The sequence below is a fragment of the Hemitrygon akajei genome, chromosome 17 (assembly GCF_048418815.1).
Source record: "Hemitrygon akajei chromosome 17, sHemAka1.3, whole genome shotgun sequence".
In the NCBI taxonomy this organism is placed as follows: domain Eukaryota; kingdom Metazoa; phylum Chordata; class Chondrichthyes; order Myliobatiformes; family Dasyatidae; genus Hemitrygon; species Hemitrygon akajei.
In genome coordinates, this window is record NC_133140.1 from 64,513,404 (window position 1) to 64,533,840 (window position 20,437).

The following is a 20,437-nucleotide window of genomic DNA, read 5'->3' on the forward strand; positions in this document are numbered from 1 at the left end:
TGCTCCTGGACCTCCTTCCTGATGGTAGTGGGTCAAAGAGATTGTGTGATGGGTGTTAGGGATCCTCAACAATGCTTCGGGCTCTTTGTCTTCAATGTCACTAATGGAGGGTGGGAGACCCCGGTGATCCTCTCAGGAGTTCTTACTATCCTCTGTTGGGTCTTGGGGTCTGATGCTTGGCAGCTTCTGTACCACACAAAGATACAGACTGACAGGACACTCTCGAAGGTGCTTCTGTAGAAAGTTGTTAGAATGGAAGCGGAGAGCCTTGCATGCCTCAATCTCTTCAGAATGTGTAGGTGCTGCTGTGTCTTCTTGACTAATGAGGAGATGTTGTGGGTCAGGTTAAATCCTCCTTTATGTGAACACCAAGTAATTTGTGCTCTTCACTCTCTCCATGTGAGAGTGGTTGACCCATGCCTTTCTGAAGTCCACAATCATCCTGTTGCCTTGTCCGTGTTGAGACGCAGGTCGTTGTTCTCACACCATTTAACAAGCCTCCCTTCCTCCTCTCTGTAGGCTGACTCATCATTGTTGCTGATGCGGCCAACCACTGTGGTATCATCAGTGAATTTGACGATGTGCTTTGAGCTGGGTCTGGCAGGGCAGTCGTAAGTCAGCAATGGGCTGAGCACACACTTCTCAGAGTGATAGATGTTGCTGCCAACTCACCCAACAACATAAATTCTGATTATTGTGGTGGATGCAAGAACCAAAATTCCACACAGTTAACAAAACATGGTGTGCATTGCTCCACATAGGCACCCAGAGTCAAACAGGAGTGATCACTGCAGTGTCACTGGAATAAAGTAACACAAACCCCATTCAGTGATATTCTTTAAACTTACAAAAACTATTGTTTCTTCTGATCTGGTTATAACCTTAGCTCTGAATTCAAGGGACCTCAAGTGTAGGCTTTTTAAAATTTCTCTTGTAGTTGCCCTTGGTGAGTGGTGTGGGAGTAAGAAAAAATTTGGGCCAGGAGTACAATATTTAGAATTAATATCAAGCATTCCCACAAAAAAAAACAGAGAATTTCATTCTCTACCACACCATTCTTGAGCGGCGAAGGTCAAATTTATACATCTCCACCGAAACCTATGCAGATGATTATAATCAGATTTCTCTGACTGATGATGAAATTAAATGTATTTATTTGGAGACCAATTTTATTCACCTGTAGAAAATTTTCCAGCTTTATAACAGGTTATCTAAAATTATTTTACAATTCATAGTTTAAGAATATATTATTGAACTGGCTGACAATTTATGCAAAATTTTGCAAAAGATGTCATAACAATAAAGCAAAATATTTTGTAAAAACAGAGCACAAATGTGGGGCAAAATTTTCTTCCTCCAGCATCAAAAATACTGCAGATTTGAATTTTTCATTTTTCTTTACCTTTCATTCTTGAGTTCCATCTGGCTTGAAATTAAGTCATCTTTTTCATGGCAAAAGCCAAACTTAACAAAATGTTAGCTATGAACATAACACATCTGAATCACTTGATCTAAGGTTAGTGGCTGCAATAACTAGTTTCGAGAAAATATGCAATGACACCTTAGTAAGTCAGTGTTTCATTTTTCTTCATCACTAGATTAGTAAATTGATCAGTGGTAGTGACATCTCTTCTTGGCATCTCCCTCCACATCCTCTGTCCTGGTGCTGGATCTTGACCCCAAACATTGACCATCTCTCTGCCTGACCCACTAAGTTCCTCCAGTATCATGTATTTTGTTTTAGAACCCAGCATCTGCAGGCTCCTGTGTCACCAGTTGCTACTTCCTCTAGTGTCATATGATCACTAAAAGAAAATCCACAAGCCTCACTTCTGTGGTAAAATTTCAATCAGAAGGTCATAGGGTCAGTCCCGTACAACAGTCCATTAAGTTGGCTGAAACTACCACACTATACTGTGCAGTCAGAGGGCTACCTATCGAAGGTGATATTACACAAAGTTTCGGTTTACCTTTTCAGGTGGCAGAACAGTTTTTTGGAAAAGATGCCGAAGTGTTTGCCTGATATTCTGGATAGCATTTGTTCCTTTACCTCACTTTACCAGTGGAGAAAAAAATAATAATTTCTTCCTTTGTCCTTGTTGTTGGGACTTTACTCAATGCAGGTTACTATTTCACTGACTGTGAATGGCTCTGATCAGCCTGAATACCTGAAAGCTATTAATTAAAGATAAACAGAAGGTGGCACAACATAGAATATGTGAATCTACAGCACATCCCAGGCCCCTCAGCCCACAATGTTGTGCCGACCATGTAACCTACTCTAGAAACTGTCTAGAATTTCCCTACCGCATAGTTCTCTATTTTTCTAAGCTCCATGTACTAATCTAAGAATTTCTTAAAAGGCCCTATTGTATCTGCCTCTACCACCTTCCCTGGCAGTGCATTCCACACACCCACCAATCACAGCTCCATGGTACTCCAAATTTCCTCCCAGATCCCAAAAAACTTACTAATAGGCTAATTGGCTCCTGTAAAATGTCCTTTTGTGAAGATAGCTTACTTACCTACTGCCTGTTACACCACTGGCACTTAGGGAAACACTGAATCTCACTTTCTCCTGGTCTTGATAAGGATACCATCGCACTCAGATGTAGAAGGATTCTTCCTTGCTGTTTCTGTAACAGTTTTGTTTGACCGGCCAGTTCTGTTTGACCAACCAGAGTTGTTAGCTCTGAGCCACAAACTTGGAGAACCGGTCGACCACTCTTAATCTGACCTTTGACCCGTCTGGTATGGGTGACCTTACTAAGAGTCAAAGCATAAAGCCCTGAATCCAACCAACATAGCAGTCCAGGACATAGAAGCATGCAAGCCTCCAAACCATAACAAAGTTGTGGTCCTTTTGGATAAGAGACAAAAGAAAATAAATGGGGAAGTTGATAGGCATGACAGCAAATAAACTGCAAGGCCATTGGGGCATAAAACAAGGGGAAAGGGTCTGAAGGGATAGCTCTGTTGAGAACTGGTATGGATTTGAAGGACACAATGGCCTCATACTAAGTCAATAATGTTATAGAAACAACAACATGTTAACATGAAGGAGATTTATCATCTGAAATGGTTCCTGGAGAATTGTGGACTACTGTAGCAACAAAACAACACATTCCTCACAAAAGATTTGTGAGTGCTCTTGTGTTTAAGAATTGCAAGTGCATTCCTGCTGACTGAATCATCTGCCTCTCTTCCCTTTTTTAGACACTGGGATGGTCAATTTCAAATCAGAGGCCTTTTCAGACGCCTAGTTTCAAGCACACTAAAATCAGGTGTCAGTGCAGAATCAAAAGTAATACCTTAGTAGACATTTCACACTGGATCCAGATTAACACACAAAATGCTGGAACTTGCTGTCAAAACCCTTCCTCTGGAGGATCTCAGCCCAAAATGTTGACTCTTGATGTTGCGTGACCTGCATTTTGTGTGTTACTCTGGATTTCCACCCTCTGCAGAATCTCTTGTGTTTATCACACTGGATCCTTCTGGCCACCTGATATTCCTTCTTTCGGTCACTTCCTGCGCCACAGATTATCCCAGAGTCAATAAATGTAATCCTTCTCTAATCCCTCATCCCACTCAATCTGAATTCCCCAGTTACTCGCGTTTTCCCAAACCTTTCATCATGGTGTTAAGAAAATACAACGCATTTTCAATTGTATAACTTCTTTATTGAGACTAATAAATGGTTCCCTAGTATGATAGATGGACTCTTCACCTCACAACCTACCTTGCTATCATCTTAACCTTTATTGTTTACCTGCACTGCACTTCTCCTATAGCTGTTACACTTTATCCTGTGTAACACACAGGTGGCACGTTCCATTCTCAACCTCGCTCTGAATGGAGGAGGATGCAGGAGCTTTGGGTCTTGGGCAAGGTTTGATCAATGTGGTTTGTGGATTGGACTTGTTTTTAGGAGAGCTCTGCAGTTCATGTTATATCTGTTCCTGGTTACAACTTTTTTTTACTGCTATCTTGTGCAGTTTTGACCAGGACACATTGACTGGCTCTGCGGCCTGCAGTCAATGAACGACACAGCACTAAATTGAACTGAATGACACTGAACATTCCTAGACTGTTACAAGGGTTTTGCGGTATGATGTTTTATATTACTGCAATTGACAGCTATTTTCTCTCTTATTTATCCTATTTACATTATACTGCTGCTGTAAAGTTAACAAATTTCACAACATATGCTGGGATATTAAACCTGGTTCCTATTCTGTGGTATTCGCTTATTTTTTGTTGTCTGTGCAATTGGTTCCTTTTTTACACCTTGGGTGTTTGATGTTTCCTTTGAATAGGTTCCATGTTGTTTCTTTGCTTTATGTCTGCCTGCAGGAAGACCCTATAACACAGGAGCAGAATTAGGCCATTCAGCCCATCAAGTCTTATCCACCATTCCATCATGGCTGTTCCTGAATCCCACTCAACCCTATACACCTGCCTTCTCACCATATCCTTTGATGACCTGAATGATCAGGAAGCTCTCAATTTCTGCCTTAAATATACTCACAGACCTGACCTCCACCACAATCTGTGGCAAAGCATTCCACAGATTCACCACTCCCTGGCTAAAAAAATTCCTCCTTACTTCTGTTCTAAAGGGTCGCCCCTCAATTTTGAGGCTGTACCCTCTAGTTCTGGATACCGCCACCATAGAAAACATCCTCTCCACATCCACCTTATCTAGTCCTTTTTAAATTCCATAGATTTCAATGAGATCCCCCCACATTCTTCTAAATTCTTCTAGTGCAGATGTGACCATCAGGGAGGCTGGTAGTCTCCCAGAAATCCAACATCTAACACTCAGAACAGAATACTGGCTCTATAGACATACACCCCCTATTCTCTCAGAAGTTCAATAAGAAAAAGAAGAACTAAGAAATAAGGAATGAACTTACCTACTTACCTTGCTTCAGCCTGCTCTCACCAAAGACTTGCTGAGCCAAAGCCTTACTACTCTGACTCAGACTACTCGGATGAAGACCACTCCCATAATGATCGCTCTGCTGGGCGGTTCCCCTCTTTTATAGAGACTGGGTTGTAAAGCTCTTCACCGGACCTGCGTGGGAACACTTCTGTTGCATCTGTGCACTACTCCAATCAACGAATATCAGGGCTGAATATTGCATAAATAGTTTGATAATGAATGTACTTTGGATCTTTGAAATGGTAGAGGAACTCAGCAGCTCAGGCAGCCTCCATAGAGAGGACTAAACATTTGATGTTTCGGGCTGAGACCCTTTATCAAGACTGGAAGGGAAGGGAGAAGAAGCCAGAATAAGAAGGTGGGGGAAGGAAAGGAGTATAAGCTGACAGGAGATAGGTTGCTTCCTGACCTGCTGAGTTCCTCCTTATTTTGTTGGTGTTACTCTAGATTTCCAGCCTCGGCAGAACCTCGTGTTTACACTTTGTTCTGGTTTACCATGTTCTGGCTCAATGCACTGTGTGAAAAGCATGCAAGACAAGCTTTCCACTGTGGCTTGGTACATGTACCAGTGGTAAGCTAATACAATAACAATTATTGCAGTCAAAATTTGGATATCTAACAAAACAGACTGCTGGAGGAAATGGACAGTCGATGTTTTGGGCTGAGCCCTTTCGTCAGGTTTGATAGAGAAGCGACAGTGAGTATAGAGAAGTGAGGGGAAAGGGTAGTGCAAGAAATGTCAACTGATAGCTGGATCCAGGTAGAGAGGAGTGACAGGCAGATGGAGGTATTGGGGCCCACAATAGAATTGGCAAAACGTCTGGGAGGTGATGGGTGGAGGAGTTAAAGGGCCGCAGATTGTGGGATCTGATAGGAAAGGAAGGTGAAGCATAAAAACCAAATGACAGAGGCAGAGTGGGTTGATGGGGACAGTGCCGAGAGGGGGTCCCATGAGTCACGTATGTGAGTGATGGACAGATGGAATGGATGAAGGACAACAAAGAAATGGGTGATGAGCAACTGGGGTGTGTGTAGCTGTGGCCGGATAGAGCAGGTGGAAGTTGCATTTCTAACATAAGATCAATCTCTTGGTAACATGTAAATTTATCTTTGTGACATAGAAATATGCTCAGTAGTTCCTGGCAGCCTGCATGGACTTGATGGGCCAAAGCTCTGTTTCTGTACTGATCATGCTAGTACTGTCTTTCATTTTGAAGTTATGATTAAATAGTTTGATGATATCACAAAGAAGAGGAAAAGGATGCAGCATTCGGCCATTTTTTGGCTAGGAATTGTTGAAAGCCGGTTAATATCCTAGTTGATATGCAAAATGCAAATGGCAGATGTCATAAATCTAAATACACTACAGCTCCCTCTTCTGGGACACTCTAGCCTTCCATATCCGTTCCTGTCTTAACGTGCAAAAGACTGATCAGCACGCCTTTCTGTTTAAGATTATCGTTTTAGATTTAATTATTCTTCCTGAATTGCACCAAAATACTGGCGTTAGTAATAGGCAAGATACATGGTTTTAAACATACCGTGGTTTTGATCTACACGGTCCAACAGCTTAAGATGGAGGATATGCCTTTCTTTTGTGTTACTACTCGTCCTCGACACTGCCTCTTACAATAATTAAACAGGCACGCCTACATTATCCGGTAACTCTGCAAACAGCATTTGTGGTGGCGATGGGTTTGTGAGCAAACGTAGACGCCTCCGAACAAAGCGTGTAAAAAATATCCAGAATAAAAAAGCTGGGACTCTGCCTTTTTTTAAAAAAAATGGGTTTGTGCACATAATCGCCAGCGAGCTGCTCGTCCTACATTTCCGCAGCCTCAGCCACTGGTGCAGAAGATTATTATTGCCCACAAGATAAAAGGTTTAAAATGGTGGTGGTGGTGGTAGTGGTGGGGGGGGGGGGGGGTGCACAGGTCTGCCCTCAATGTGCTCACACTACCCCTTCACTTCTAGATAACGTGGAAGGGCTTCTGCTGCTTTAGAAATGTTCCTCGTACTTGTTAACTAAAGGCAGCTCCCTGTGAATGTTTCAGCCCCTTTGTCAAACTGCCTAAAAACTAATGTGTCAAATAGATTCATAAAATGGTGGCGTTTTCTCGCTTCTGTAACTGTACCTTTAAAACCACGCAGCGCATCCGCTCTGGTCAGTTTCACCAAACCCATTGACGTCAGTGAGGAGCCACATGATCAGCCGGAGACCAACCAGACGGGAAAGAGTTTCTGCAATGTTCGTTGCCTGCCTCCAGTACCAAGATTATCCCCACTAAATTAAGCACAAGAATCGTGACGCTTCGCCTTTGTCTTTTTGGGAATATCGCCGCGTCCTTTAGTGTTGTTTTTGGTTTTGGGGTTTTATTGTGGAAACCATGCCATTGTTTGGTGCAGCACAGTTGTAGGAGCCACAGAGGGACGAGGCTTCTGAGACCTCGAGGATCTGTTGTTGGCTGCGGAGAGCGCCGAGTGTCCTTCCCGTGCTGGGCTCTAGGCTGGGAATCAGCCGGGTGTCTGCCATGGATTTGAACAGCAGTAGCGGCGGCGATCACACGCAGGCTTCCGAGGAGAGGTCCTGCCTTCTACCCGAATCCTCGGCATCCGATCTCAACAAGCTGGGAGCTGCGCCCTGCAGGCGTACGAATTACTGTACTAATGGTATGAGGTACAAACTGCTGCAGGAAGGGGATATACAGGTGTGCGTGATCAGGCATCCCAGGACATTCCTCAGTAAAATCCTCACCTCCAAATACTTACGGAGATGGGAGCCCCACCACCTGACCCTGGCTGATAACAGCCTGGCTTCAGCCACGGTAAGTGCCGACACTATATACTCTCCGTTCATAGTGAAGGGTGCTGACAAAATACAACCGACATACATTGAAGGCGCTGTGTTCAATTGTAAATTCAAACGAGTTTGTCTGTGCTTCGCCGGTCACATTCTTACTTAAACACCTAACCTGTAGGATTATTTGTTTAGAATCAATGCGGTATAAACTGATGCACGTACTTTATAGTTCGGTTATGTGAAGTTTAACAACAGAATGAAAATCAGAACTATTTCTTGTTTCAGTTATACCTTGCAATGCATTAGTTTAATTGATGTAAGAACGAATTTTAAGCAATTCTCTTTCAGGGCGGCGGGTTTCAAAATGTAAATCAAAACGTTTTTTTTTTAACTGACTTTGTAATGTTGGATTGAAACGAAGCTGTCAGATTGGAGCCGTTGGCGAGTTAGAGGCCGTCAGTATGTACTGTAAGGCTATGTAGTGTGGTATAACAGTGGCTCCCCAAAGTGCCACCTATTAGATCTACTCTCAGTTCCCAAAAGGAAAAGCGGATGGATCGAGCCGATGGTTTAGAAATGAGAGTGACAAATACGAACTACAAACAGGAGTAGTAAAGAGTAGATCAAATTTGTCTGGCGATGATAAAATATTAATTTAAACCTTAGTTTCCACTGACACACACTGATTTGTTGATGTCAGTGTGAGTTACTCCAAGATAGTTTAAAAACCAAAACGACATGAGTGGGCAGCTTCTGTCCTGAAGGAAGAGGAACGAATCATTGGGGGAACTTGGAGAGCAGAGAATGGCAGGATGTTTATAACAGGGCGGGTGACTTTCTGGAGCAGAGTTTGGGATTAGGAGAAGTAGCTTTAGTGTTATTCAGAACAGACACATCCGGGATATCTTATTCAGCGAAAACACTGTTGTATTTTGAACGCATTTCTAGACCGAATCCGGCAAAAGTCAGCGTTTCGTTTATTTTGAGGTACCCAACGTCTTTGGGTAGGAGGTGTATGGGAGAGTGGGAGATTGGTAATCAAGTGTTTCCCCCATGAATGCTGACTGGGTTTTGTTGGAATTTTTATGGCGGGGCTTGAGAAGCATAAACAATAAACAAAATCCCCGTTAGATTCTGGAAGATTATGTATGATTTGCCGCTGATCCTGAACATGTAAACATACTGTAGCGAAAGGCAGTGTCAGGTCAGCTGGTTTACTCAACATTAGATCGCTGTTTTATCCACCTGGTAGTAACAAACATGTGAATTCACGGCGGCTTCAAAGGAACCCGCATTAAGATTGCACGAAAGGAAATCGTTTTACGTCTGATATCAGATTATTTTGCAATATTTCACACGTGTTATTTTAACCCAATTCGTGTGGCACTTAACACACCACAACGGGAGCCGCGGAGCTGTGTTCCCTTAATAGAGTGAAGTCTGTCACAACGGATGCTAATACAGTCAACAGTAGTTGCCGTTTCTTTTCGTATCGATCATATTCCAGCCGCATTGCTGTAGCTTCCGTGGTTTTAGATTCTGAATGGCCAGCAATTTGAGCACTGTAATTAAAACCAGCTCGACGGCCCGAAGAGGTATGTAAAGCACACGGAGCACAGGAGAGCGAGAGCGAGACGTTTTCTGTGGCATTTACATGTCTCCAATTGATCAGTCCCATTCCGCGGAGAGGAAAATTCCTTCAAGGCAGAAAACTGAATAAAACGAGTGATTTTCGGAAACACTTCGATTTTAAACTCTCCTATATCATCGTATGAAATGTTTAATATCAATTTACAGCACACCCATTAACGCATTGTGCTTTTGCAAATGATTTGATCTGAGCATTACGTTTCCATTACAGACTTCCTTTTAATGTCTAAAGCCCACCGCTAAAATCTGAGCAGAGAAGCAAATCAGGTTAATAAATAAAAGTTAGAATAATATCGCCAATTCCGGGACTAGAAGTTATCCCGGGATGGAAGAAGTCATCCAACACAGTGAATTCAATATAATTAAAGGAGCTACAAGTCAGGCTGAAATTATGATCAAAACCTGGCAATGAACTATAAAAACACGCGGGGCAAAATGACAGAACTCAAAACACCTCGTTATAGTAGTGAACAAGAGAAAATCTGCAGATGCTGGAAATACTCATTAGTCCAGCATTATAAGTCAACAGTCTAATGTCATAATAGTGACTTTTTTTTTGGTAAAATTAATGGATTGGCGGAATCAGAATTGGGTTTATTTTCACTGGCATATGTCGTGAAATTCGTAGTTGATTCGGATTCTTTAGTTTTTAGAGTGCACAGGCATACCCAACTTTCACTGACAAATAGTTATAATAATAATAATAGGGAGATGTCTGCAGCAGGTGAGCACTTTAAGAGAGCTTAGTGTCCGAACATTGGATGTTTGTTGACTATTAGTAGGTGGACTGGCCACTCACCTTCATGTTACTGCTCTCAGATTCCCGTTTTACTGGAGTTCCACGGGATGCCCTTACTCCGGAAGTGCCCATTGTGGCGCTAAAATCCGCTTGCAATGGAAGCAGTGAGAACTTTAATGGACATCTCCCGATAGGGGACTCCAGCTGAGGTGTAATGCACACAGTTCAGGACACGGGCTGATTCTCGTTTAAAATTGGCTGTCCGGTGGGATTATTTTTAGATTGAGGTTGAAGCAATTTATTCGACGCTTAGAACTTTTTCCAACGAGTTGCACTATCAACGGCAAAGATTTGTCCAGCGGTTATACGGAGAATCAGCAAATATTTTCCTAGGTTTAAAGTATTTTTCCCAGATGAATAGTTTGCGATCTCAGAGGACTACTTGGTATTGTAGAAAGACCATGATACACATTTCCACGTGTAGAAATTCAGTGGAAATAGTAGAACGTAAGTTTTTACCAATGTCTCTGTGAAATAAATGTTAAGTGAGAAGATAAGTACGGTATTTACTAGTGACTCTTTTGGAAGAATTCCACAAGCCCCGTTGTTTTCTTAGAAATACATTTTTGCTTTTTAAAAGTCAACGTTAACTTGTTTATTGAAACTAAATATTGTGAACTAATTGAAACTAATTTTGTCTATTTTCAGAGTTAGATAATCAGTCTGGAAAATTATATTTTGTAACGTGAGTCGTTTCGAAATTATTTCGGACGGTGACTAAAATAAATAAGTGTATTGCATTATGAATGAATTTGAAATCTGTGATTGAAAATTGGCTGGTGTGAAACGTACCTGGAGATTGAGACATCACATATACGCGAAGAATTTAACTTGGCGCCTGGCTGATGTCATTGCCAATGAACTGAAGCCAGGGGTCTCGGAAATTACAGCTTTTATTGGGGGTATAGATTGTTGAGGCTCTAATGGGATATTGCTTGCCTTGATCTATGCCCTACCTTTGTTCTCTGCACTGATGTTCCAGACCCTTTGTATTTGTAAATTAAGGGCGGCCTGGTAGCCTAGTGGTTAGCACAGCGTTTTACTGGGGTTCAATTCCCGCTGCTCTCTAAGGAGTTTGTACATTCTCCCGGTGACTGCACGGGTTTCTGGTGCACCAGTTTCCTCCCACAGTCCAAAGACCTACCAGTTGACAGGTTAATTGGTCGACATAAATTGTTCCAATTTAATTTAGTAAATTTAACTTAGTAAATAGGCCAAGGTAAAATTGGGGTTTGCTGGGTGCAAAACCTTTACTTATTATCAAGAAATACAGTAATAGTTTTGGCAAAGGGTAAGGAGTACAAATAACAGCATGAACTTGGAGGACAGAATGGTTTGCTTCTCCACTGTAAATTGTATGTGATTCTTCAACATTACTTATTAACCTGTATCAAACTGTATTCTCTGAATTAATGAAAGTATAGTTCTTTAGAAATACTGGGTGCCACAACATGATGGTGTAGCAGTTGGCATGGCTCGGTGTGTCAGAGTTCAGTTCTGGTGTCTTCTGAGAAGAAGTTTTTATGTTCTTCCTGTGTGTGGGTGTGTTTCCTCCAGGTGCTCTGGTTTCCTCCCATGGTCCAAAGACATGCCAGTTGGTAGGTAAATTGGTCTTGTAATTAGGCTAGGGTTATACCGGGGTTTGCTGGGTGGCGTAGCTCATTGGAAGGGCTTGTTCTGTGCTGGATCTCTAAATAAATGAAATATAATGTGATTTTTATTTTGGTAGTATTTTAGGCTCACAACAAGGGATGTGATTTTAAAGTTCCAATTTAAAACCAATGAATAGTGCTACAAAATTTGTTAGGTTCGTCTCAGCCATGGTGTTTGAGATTAAAACGTGCTGTCGATTTAAGGTTCACTTAGTAAAAAAAAATGGTGTCCCTTCAGCACACAGGAGATACTTGGCTTCCAGTATTGATACATATGCCCAGTCTGTTTCTCCTTCCAGTCAATGACAAAAGATGGGAAATAATTTAAAAGCCTCATGTCTCATTAATCCTTACAATTATCATATGCCAAGGATTGTATGGGTACAAAAGGAAGGTGCAAATTTGTACAAGGTAACATAAACATTTGACTGAAGATAATTTTATCTTCAAAGAAGACTATGTATTTAAAACAGATGTTAAGCCTTTTTATTGCAGTGTGCATCTTTTGTGACCAGATGTAGAAGTACACTCAATGGTCTCTTTATTGGATACACCTGTTCGTTAATGCAAATATCTAATCAGCCAATTAAATGGCAGCAACTCAGTGCATAAAAGTATGTAGATGTGGTCAAGAGGTTTAGTTGTTGTTGAGACAGAAACATTAGGATGGTGACGAAATGTGATCTAAGTGACTTTGACTGTGGAAAGATTGCTGGTGCCAGACAGAATGGTTTGAGTATTTCAGAGACTGCTGATCTCTTGGGATTTTCACACACAGCAATCTCCAGAGTTTACAGAAGTGAGAAACAGAGAATCATTTCTGTGGGCAAAAATGCCATGCTAATGAGAGAAATCCAGACAGGTTCAAGCTGACAGGAAGGTAGCAGTGACTCAAACAGCCACCTATTACAATAGTGCTGTGCAGAAGAACATATCTGATTACACAACAAACCGAAGATTGAAGACGATGGGCAGTAAACCACACTGGGTTCCACTCCTGTACCTAATAAAGTGGCCACTGAGTGTATATTATGATAGTTAACTGTCGTGTAGGATTACTTTCTTGTTTCTGCTATTGAGTACTAGTTGGGTAAAGCACGTTTGTTGAACCAACTTGGCTCCTTTCCTACTTTTTATGGAGAGTTAATTTACATCAGGGGTGTCAAACTCATTTTAGGTCACGGGCCGGATTGAACAAAATGCAGCTTCATGCGGGCCGGATCAGTCGGATGCGTGTGAACGCAGCTTTCGTTGCCTCCGTTTTTTCAGCCTGCTCTCATGTGTCTCAGTCTCTGCTATAACTACAAAGTGTTTCACTTTACAAATTCCGTTTCTTATGAAGAAGACTGCCGGATAAACACTAAAAACCCTGAAAACCTGGTACCTGAATAAACTCAGCATTAGCCATATCATCCGCCATAGGCGCTTCGATGACTGGCGTCAGCTTTAATAGTAATTAGATATTATCTCGCGGGCCAAAGATAATTCCACTGCGGGCCGGATTTGGCCCGTGGGCCTTGAGTTTGACATATATGATTTACATGAAATTACAAGTAGCTTTTGTTCTGTAGCAGTTGCTCCTGACTGCTAGGAATTGGTAAAGGATTAGACAGTACAAAGTTACATCAAATAGTTGAGGCCAGGAAATACTTTTAAATAACAATCTTGAACTGCATTGTGACCCATATCTCAGAGGGGAACCATTGTCTACTACTGTACCATGCAGGGCTATTTCTTGAAATTTGGCTTAATATTTAATTGCAAAAAATTACTTGAAAATTAAGGCATACAAATCAATATTAGGCAAAATCAGAGCACCTGGGATTGAGGATGGATTGAAGATTGATTGATGGATGAAAAGCATTGGGGATAGACCAGTCATGGGATGGTTTATGGATTGAGCCTTGGTGGTTCACCATCTATTTATATATCAATGGTTCAGACAAGATAGCTGAAAGCAACATATCCAACTTGCATCATTCATAAGGGTTTAGATAAACATCTGGTTTTGGAGACAGGGCTGCAGGATTGGTCTGATAGATTGGGATACAAAAACCTATTCACCCGGAGGATGTTGAATATATGGAATGCTTATGTAAGATCGAGGCTCAGATGTTAAGCATATTCAACAAAGACTCTTAGGCTTTTGGATATTTATCTTGGGGTTAGTGCGGAAAAGTGATGCTGACATTAGCCTTGATCTTACTGAATGGTGGAGCAGATTCAAAGATCAAATGGTCTATTCCTCCTAATGCTTCTTATGCCTTTGATATATGCTCAGTGGCCACTTTATTTAGTATCTCCTATACCTGAAATGTTCCCTAAAGTGTGGTTCATGGTCTTCTGCTTTAGCCCATCCACTTCAAGTTTTGACATATTGTGCATTCGGAGATGCTTTTCTGCACACCACTCTTGTGACACGGGGTTACTTGAATTACTGTCACCTTCCTATCAGCTTGTCCAGCCTGGCCATTCTCCTCTGACCTCTCTCATTAACAAGCCATTTTTTCCCCAGAGAGTTGCTGCCTCGCTGGATGTTTTTTGCACCATTCTGCATGAACTCTGGAGACTGTCATGCATGAAAATCCCAAGAGATCAGCAGTTTCTGATCCTGTTGGACCACTCCATCTGGCAGCAACAATCCTTCCACGGTCAAAATCACTTAGATCACATTTCTTTGCCATTCTGATATTTGGTCTGAACAACAACTGAATCTCTTGACCATGTCTGCATGTTAAATGCACTGAGTTGTTGCCACATAATTGGCTGATTAGATATTTGCATTAATGAGCAGGTGTACAGGTGAGCCTAATAAAGTGGTCACTGAGTTTATGTGTATTTACTTACTGTTTTAATCACTTGTCTTTGGCACATGCATTCAGAATGCATTTGTCATCTTGCAGGGTGTTTTCTGACTTTAAAATGGATGATTGAGTCTGTTTATTTTTTCAAAGCACGGCCTGAAATGTCAATGAGTTTCGGCCACTGAATAAATAATGAAGCTTCCAATATGGCAGGTAGTAAGCGGACACTCCTACCAAGCAACATCCATGCTGCACTGCTGCTGAGCTGAAAATAAGAGATCTCAGCTTGTCCACGAAGCAGACTCTGTCCCCTTTGCTCACGTAAATAACGTGACCAAAACCTGTTTCGGAGAATGCCAAAGCAGAGTTCTTACTCAGCTGATTGACATTTTCCCAGATTGCCAACTTTTTTCCTTGCTCTGAGTTGTCTTTCTTCCTATTAAGTGGTGGCCTGTGAAGTCTTTGTCCAAAAAGCTGCCTTGGAATGTCCAGGAAGTGCCTGCATTTTGTCAGTCTGATGTTACTAAGGCCTGATCTCCAATGTTGGGTTTGCCCATGCAGTACAAGGTTTTCGCAGGAATACTGCTCACTTCCATTGTGACTCAACTAGCAGTAAGAAGATGAATAACCAAACACTTGCCAATGTCATTTTGTGCATCCATTACTTTTGCTGTACTTTCTGCTCTGAATTTGAATTTCTACATTGCTTTTTACAAATTCCTTACTATCAAATGTAGCACACACAAAGTGCTAGAGGAATTCAGCAGGTCAGGTAGCATCTATGGAGAGGTGTAACAAGATGACGTTTCACGCTGCGAACCTTTATCAGAACATTAGAAGGGTCTCAGCCCGAAACGTTGACTCTGTTTCTCTCTATAGATGCTGCCTGACCAGCTGAATTCCTCCAGCATTTTGTTTGTGTTACTCTGGATTATCAGCATCTGCAGGATCTCTTGTGTTCTGATAAATTGGTTCTATTTTATATGAATTGGCATGGATAATGCTGACATTTATATATAGTGAGCAAGTATCCAGCAGTGCTCTCAAAAAGGCTATGATTAGATATTCATGTAACAGTCATGGAAAAAAAAGGTCATATACTTTCAAACATGCAGTATTTTATATTTTTCACTTGTATGTTATATATCATCACATGCATGTTCAGCGAATACACTAACAATTCCAAAAAGGTCTTCAGTCTGTCCAAGAAGAGAATGGTTGCTTAATTTCTGTCCTCACTGGCAGAGGTTAGCTTTAACAACAGTCAATTAGTAGGAATATTTCTGGTAATTCAACACAAATATGGAACTAGAGCCATAAGGGCCATTGTGAAGCTATGAATGTTTATTATTTGACTCAGTAATCCAGAAGGTTCAAAACCCGAAGCTCAAATCCACCCACATGAAGCTAATGCTAATAGAGCTGCAACCTTCCATGCCTTATTAATCTCAATTGTCCAAAGTGACCAGCAGATATGTGTTAGTGATGTTTCCTTACATTCAATGTTGATAGAAGTGAAATAATGATTACAAGAGACAGCCACACAATTGAATGGCAATTTAGTTTAGCAAAGGCATGTATGCAAATGAAATCACTTTGCCCTGGGTTTGGTCTTACAGAGGTACCCCAGCACCAGCTTTGTTTTCAGTGAAGAATGCAAAGAGGAAGATACTGTAAGTTCTACTTTTTAAAAAATGTTTTAATTATTTGTGCACTCTTAGCCATATTTTTTACTTTCTAAATTTTCATTTTAAAATTACTGTTTTTTAAAATAATTTACCGTACTTCATTTTGAGCAGAACTAACAGGAATGCTTACAGAATGGTAGTTTCTGGAGAGTACATCTAGAGTAATTTAATGCTTTAAGTAAACCATGTTTGTGCAAATTGGGTTAATTCTGAACTGTTAATTTTTCCATAGTTTTGAATCACTCGAGGTTTTTATTTAACTTTTTGTATTAGAATCATAGGGGTTAACCATGGAGTTACAGCACCTGTTTAGCATTTTGTTTAGCATCTGTGTTGTTTCAACACTCATTTCAATGGATTTTGTTCCCTCAACACCCCTGGAGAAAGTCCAATGTAGATTTGGCTGGATGGTTACCAATAATTCTTGTTTAAAACATTTCAATTGAGATTGTCCACGCAGCTTTGTATTCCAAGTTCACACCAATTTTCAAAACTTTGTACCCTAAAATTCATGGTTGTCTGAATAGTTCTTACCATTGTAAGACACATGGAAGCCTATACACTACTTAAAATATTTTAACTTTTATCAACAGCTTAAAACATTTAAGTTGTTGATATTAAGTTGGAAACCTCTAATCTTCATTGAATGATTTGGTATGAGGATACTTTTCCTGCCTTTAATCAGTTTAGCTTAAATTCTGGAATTTGTACAATTGTGGTAAATTTTGCAATTCATCTAAAAATTCAATCCCTGTTAGAACTAAACAACTAAATCAGATGGTCATTATCCTCACTATCCTGAACATTGTCCACTTCTAATCAGTCTGGCATTCTGTTGGACTTCCTTCAAAACCAGTAAAGAACTTCCACAGATTAAGCACCATCTTCCAAATAGTCTTATTCAAAACTCTACTAATATACTTTTACTGTTGCTTGTTAAACCTCTAGAAGAACCCTCAAAGCTTGTGAATATTTTTGTTTTTTTTGCACTTACAAATTATTTTCATGGGTAACTTAAATACCTGTATTTATTTCCTTTAATACTTTCCTATTAATACTCCTATTTCCCATTCTTAAGTGCATGTTACTCATTACATTGCACCTGCCTGTTTTCTGCTCTAATCTATTTATTCTCATTTGCATTCTCCTGAGTACTTAACATTTTTATTATACCTCTACTGTAGAATCATGTGTAAGCTTCACGTGCACCTAATGAGTCAACTATATCACATATTATCTGATTTAATATACCACTATTTTAGCAAGCATGATCAAAAGGATTTAGGAAATATATGCATGGAAAACCCATTACCTGTTGCGTGTGACTGTGGAATTACTCATTACATTAGTTAGAATATCAATCTCTGGAAAAACTACCCTGATCCTAACTAGTTACATTTTTCCTAAAATAAAACAGAAAATTCTGGAAATACTCTGTATGCCAGTCAGCATCCGTGGAAAGAGAAACTGAGTTAGTTTTAGGTTGTCCCACTCTGTCGATATTCTCCCATGCTGTTCTAATGAAGCTGTAATTAATCTTCAGGATAAAATGTCACCTTTCTGTTCTAAACTGAGCAATAAGTTCAACCATTCAAGTTGATCAAGATTTTACATTCATTCCAACGTCTTCTTTCAGATAATTATTCTGCTTAACATATGTCCTCGAGACTGACCTTACTTAACAGACCTTATTTATTTCCAGGAGTTTGGACCTTGCACTATTAGTCCTTTAGTCATTTAATCTTCTATCAACTTCACATTAATTCTCCCCACCTCCTTTCTTTGCATCTTGGAATGTGCTTTATCTCTAACTCCTCCCAGTTCCCTTGGAACATTGCCTTAGTCTCTCCCTTCCCAAATGCTGCCTGTCTGTATGTGTGAATCCTGCATTTTCTCTTATTTATCTCCAATGTTGTTATTTAGTTTGTCCCTTCCACTACCTTTCTATTCCCAGAAATATACTGTGTTTTAGAATTACCTTACTAAATTTTGCCCAGTACCTCATTTGTTTTATTTCTTTAATCCATAACAATACATGGTAAGAGTATTATGGAACATGAGGAAAAATTTGAAGAAGGTTATGAAAGGTTGTAGATCAAAAGACAAGTGGTTATCTACCTCCTTCAGTAAAGTGCAAAAGTGACAGAGAGTGCAGATGACAAAGACAATAGATATTGACAGCCATGTCTCAGGAATTTTGGACAGTGCCATAGATGGTGGAAAATTGGAACATCACAGAAAGATGAAGACCTGATATAAAGTTTGCTTGGGGGGAATATCTTTTTTCCAATAGTAGTTGCATTTTTAGAAACTGCCTAAGGAATCTGACATTGGGCCAGCCACTCACTGGGCTATGTTATTTTGCTGTGTCTGATTTAATAAAATGACCTGCAGCCTCCTCATCAACTAAAAAAGGATGGTTTAATTCTTTATGGGATGATTAAGTACTAAAGCTAGTGATTAAACTTTCAAATAACATAATTAATAACTGAAGGGAAGTTTAAATCTCATTATATGCTGAAGTATATTTATTCATTGTTGGAATGACAGAATATAGTCCACATGTTTTTACCAATGAGTTTTCATTAAAAACATTGAAACTGAGCAGTTGGGAACTTAGAAATATGTGGCATAAAGGGAAATACTTCATGGTTGATGGTAGCATTTGATGGTTTCATATCATTTCAGCTCTGCAGTGAGGGTATATGGTTGTTAATATTATTCTAGTTGATGCAGTAGGATGTGTCCATGGATTCAGCTTTTTATTAAAAAGTGTTTTTTTAAGTCTTTGCTTCATCCCTATCCAACTTCCCACAATCACTTTTACTGTAAACAGAAATATTTTTGTCAACATTTTAACATCTTGAAACAAGTAAACCCCTGAGCTTTTTGAGTACTGTTTTAATAAACATGTTGGCCTGACATTAATTATTCTCATGCGTGACATTAAACACAGCTGTTTTTTTTGTGTGGATCAGAATGTGACAGGTATACGTTTGGGGATTCCTGGTACTGTTTTATTTTGGTCTGACAGCCAAGAAGCTGACAAGTTTGACGTACATTGGATGGCCTACTTGCCCTTTGCCAAGAGCACACATTGAAGTCAAAGCAGTTACATTAAGAGTTCTGAGGAAGAAAGCATTTTAAGCATTTTCTGAATTATCCATGGTTGCTTTAATTATTGCCTGTTAATCACAATGGTAAAGACGACAGTATATGGGTTTGGGCATAAATATAAAAGGGCAAAGCAGACTTTGAATGGAAATCTCTTTGCCCTGAAAATGACATTATTTCCCCAAGTCAACCATTTGTTTCTTGAAAGATCATACCACACAGATTATGAGGTGTTTATATATTCCTGGTGAGCAATCACTCACCTAGCACACTCGTGAAAAATTACTTAAACCTTGTAGCTCCCAAACCAGCACAGGATCTGGATTTCACCCACTGGCCATTCCTAATTACTGGCAATGTTTTATTCCACTATGTTCCTGCTACATTGCCCTTGCAAAATAGAAAAATAAGTACTGTCCTAAAGCATCTTCTCCTGGATGTAAACTGAGGAAACCTGCTTCCATTTAAACTCTTGCTCAGGATGAATTGCCACTGATTTTATGCAGAGCTTAATCCTGACATTCACTGCAGACAATATATTAAATATGCAGAGGGCACAGTAACTTTCATTTTTTTGGTTCCATTTGAAAGTCAAAGTGCCATATGGACAGAGTATAAAATAACATTTGTTTTACTTATTAATGTTGGTGATGTGACCATTCTATGCAAAGCCAGAATTTATACTATGGTCCACCGTAACTGACCTGAAAGTGAAAAAAGGACTACACCTTTTAACTTAAGATGCATAACTTTCTTAGCAGGTGAATTTGGTAACCAGTACAGTCTGATTGTAGCAGACAACTGAAACTTTAATGGTAGTCTATTTTACAATTATTTGTTGGATTATAAAGTTGGCCATTATGAGAAGATGCTGAGAAAACTTTCTCTGCACTATTTATTGGTATATTTGAAGGTATGTTGAAATATTCTGTGTAGTTTCCAACCTGCAAAGGCAATGCATTTTGAAAAGCAGTTGTTGAGC

At 40.1% G+C, this 20,437-nt stretch overlaps 1 protein-coding gene across 4 annotated transcripts in view; it reads left to right on the forward strand.

Annotated features, from left to right (window-relative positions):
- The first annotated feature begins 7,130 nt into the window (after window positions 1-7,130).
- Window positions 7,131-20,437, forward strand: part of cmip (c-Maf inducing protein) — a 243,967-nt gene continuing 230,660 nt past the window's right edge. For 2 of the 4 annotated variants that reach the window (XM_073070310.1, XM_073070311.1), the window contains exon 1: window positions 7,133-7,773. In XM_073070310.1, the coding sequence (XP_072926411.1) occupies window positions 7,480-7,773 (294 nt within the window). In that variant the 5' untranslated portion in view covers window positions 7,133-7,479. Of the gene's footprint in view, window positions 7,774-16,272; window positions 16,327-20,437 lie in introns of all 4 variants that reach the window. The other 2 variants (XM_073070308.1, XM_073070309.1) reach the window with 2 other exon arrangements.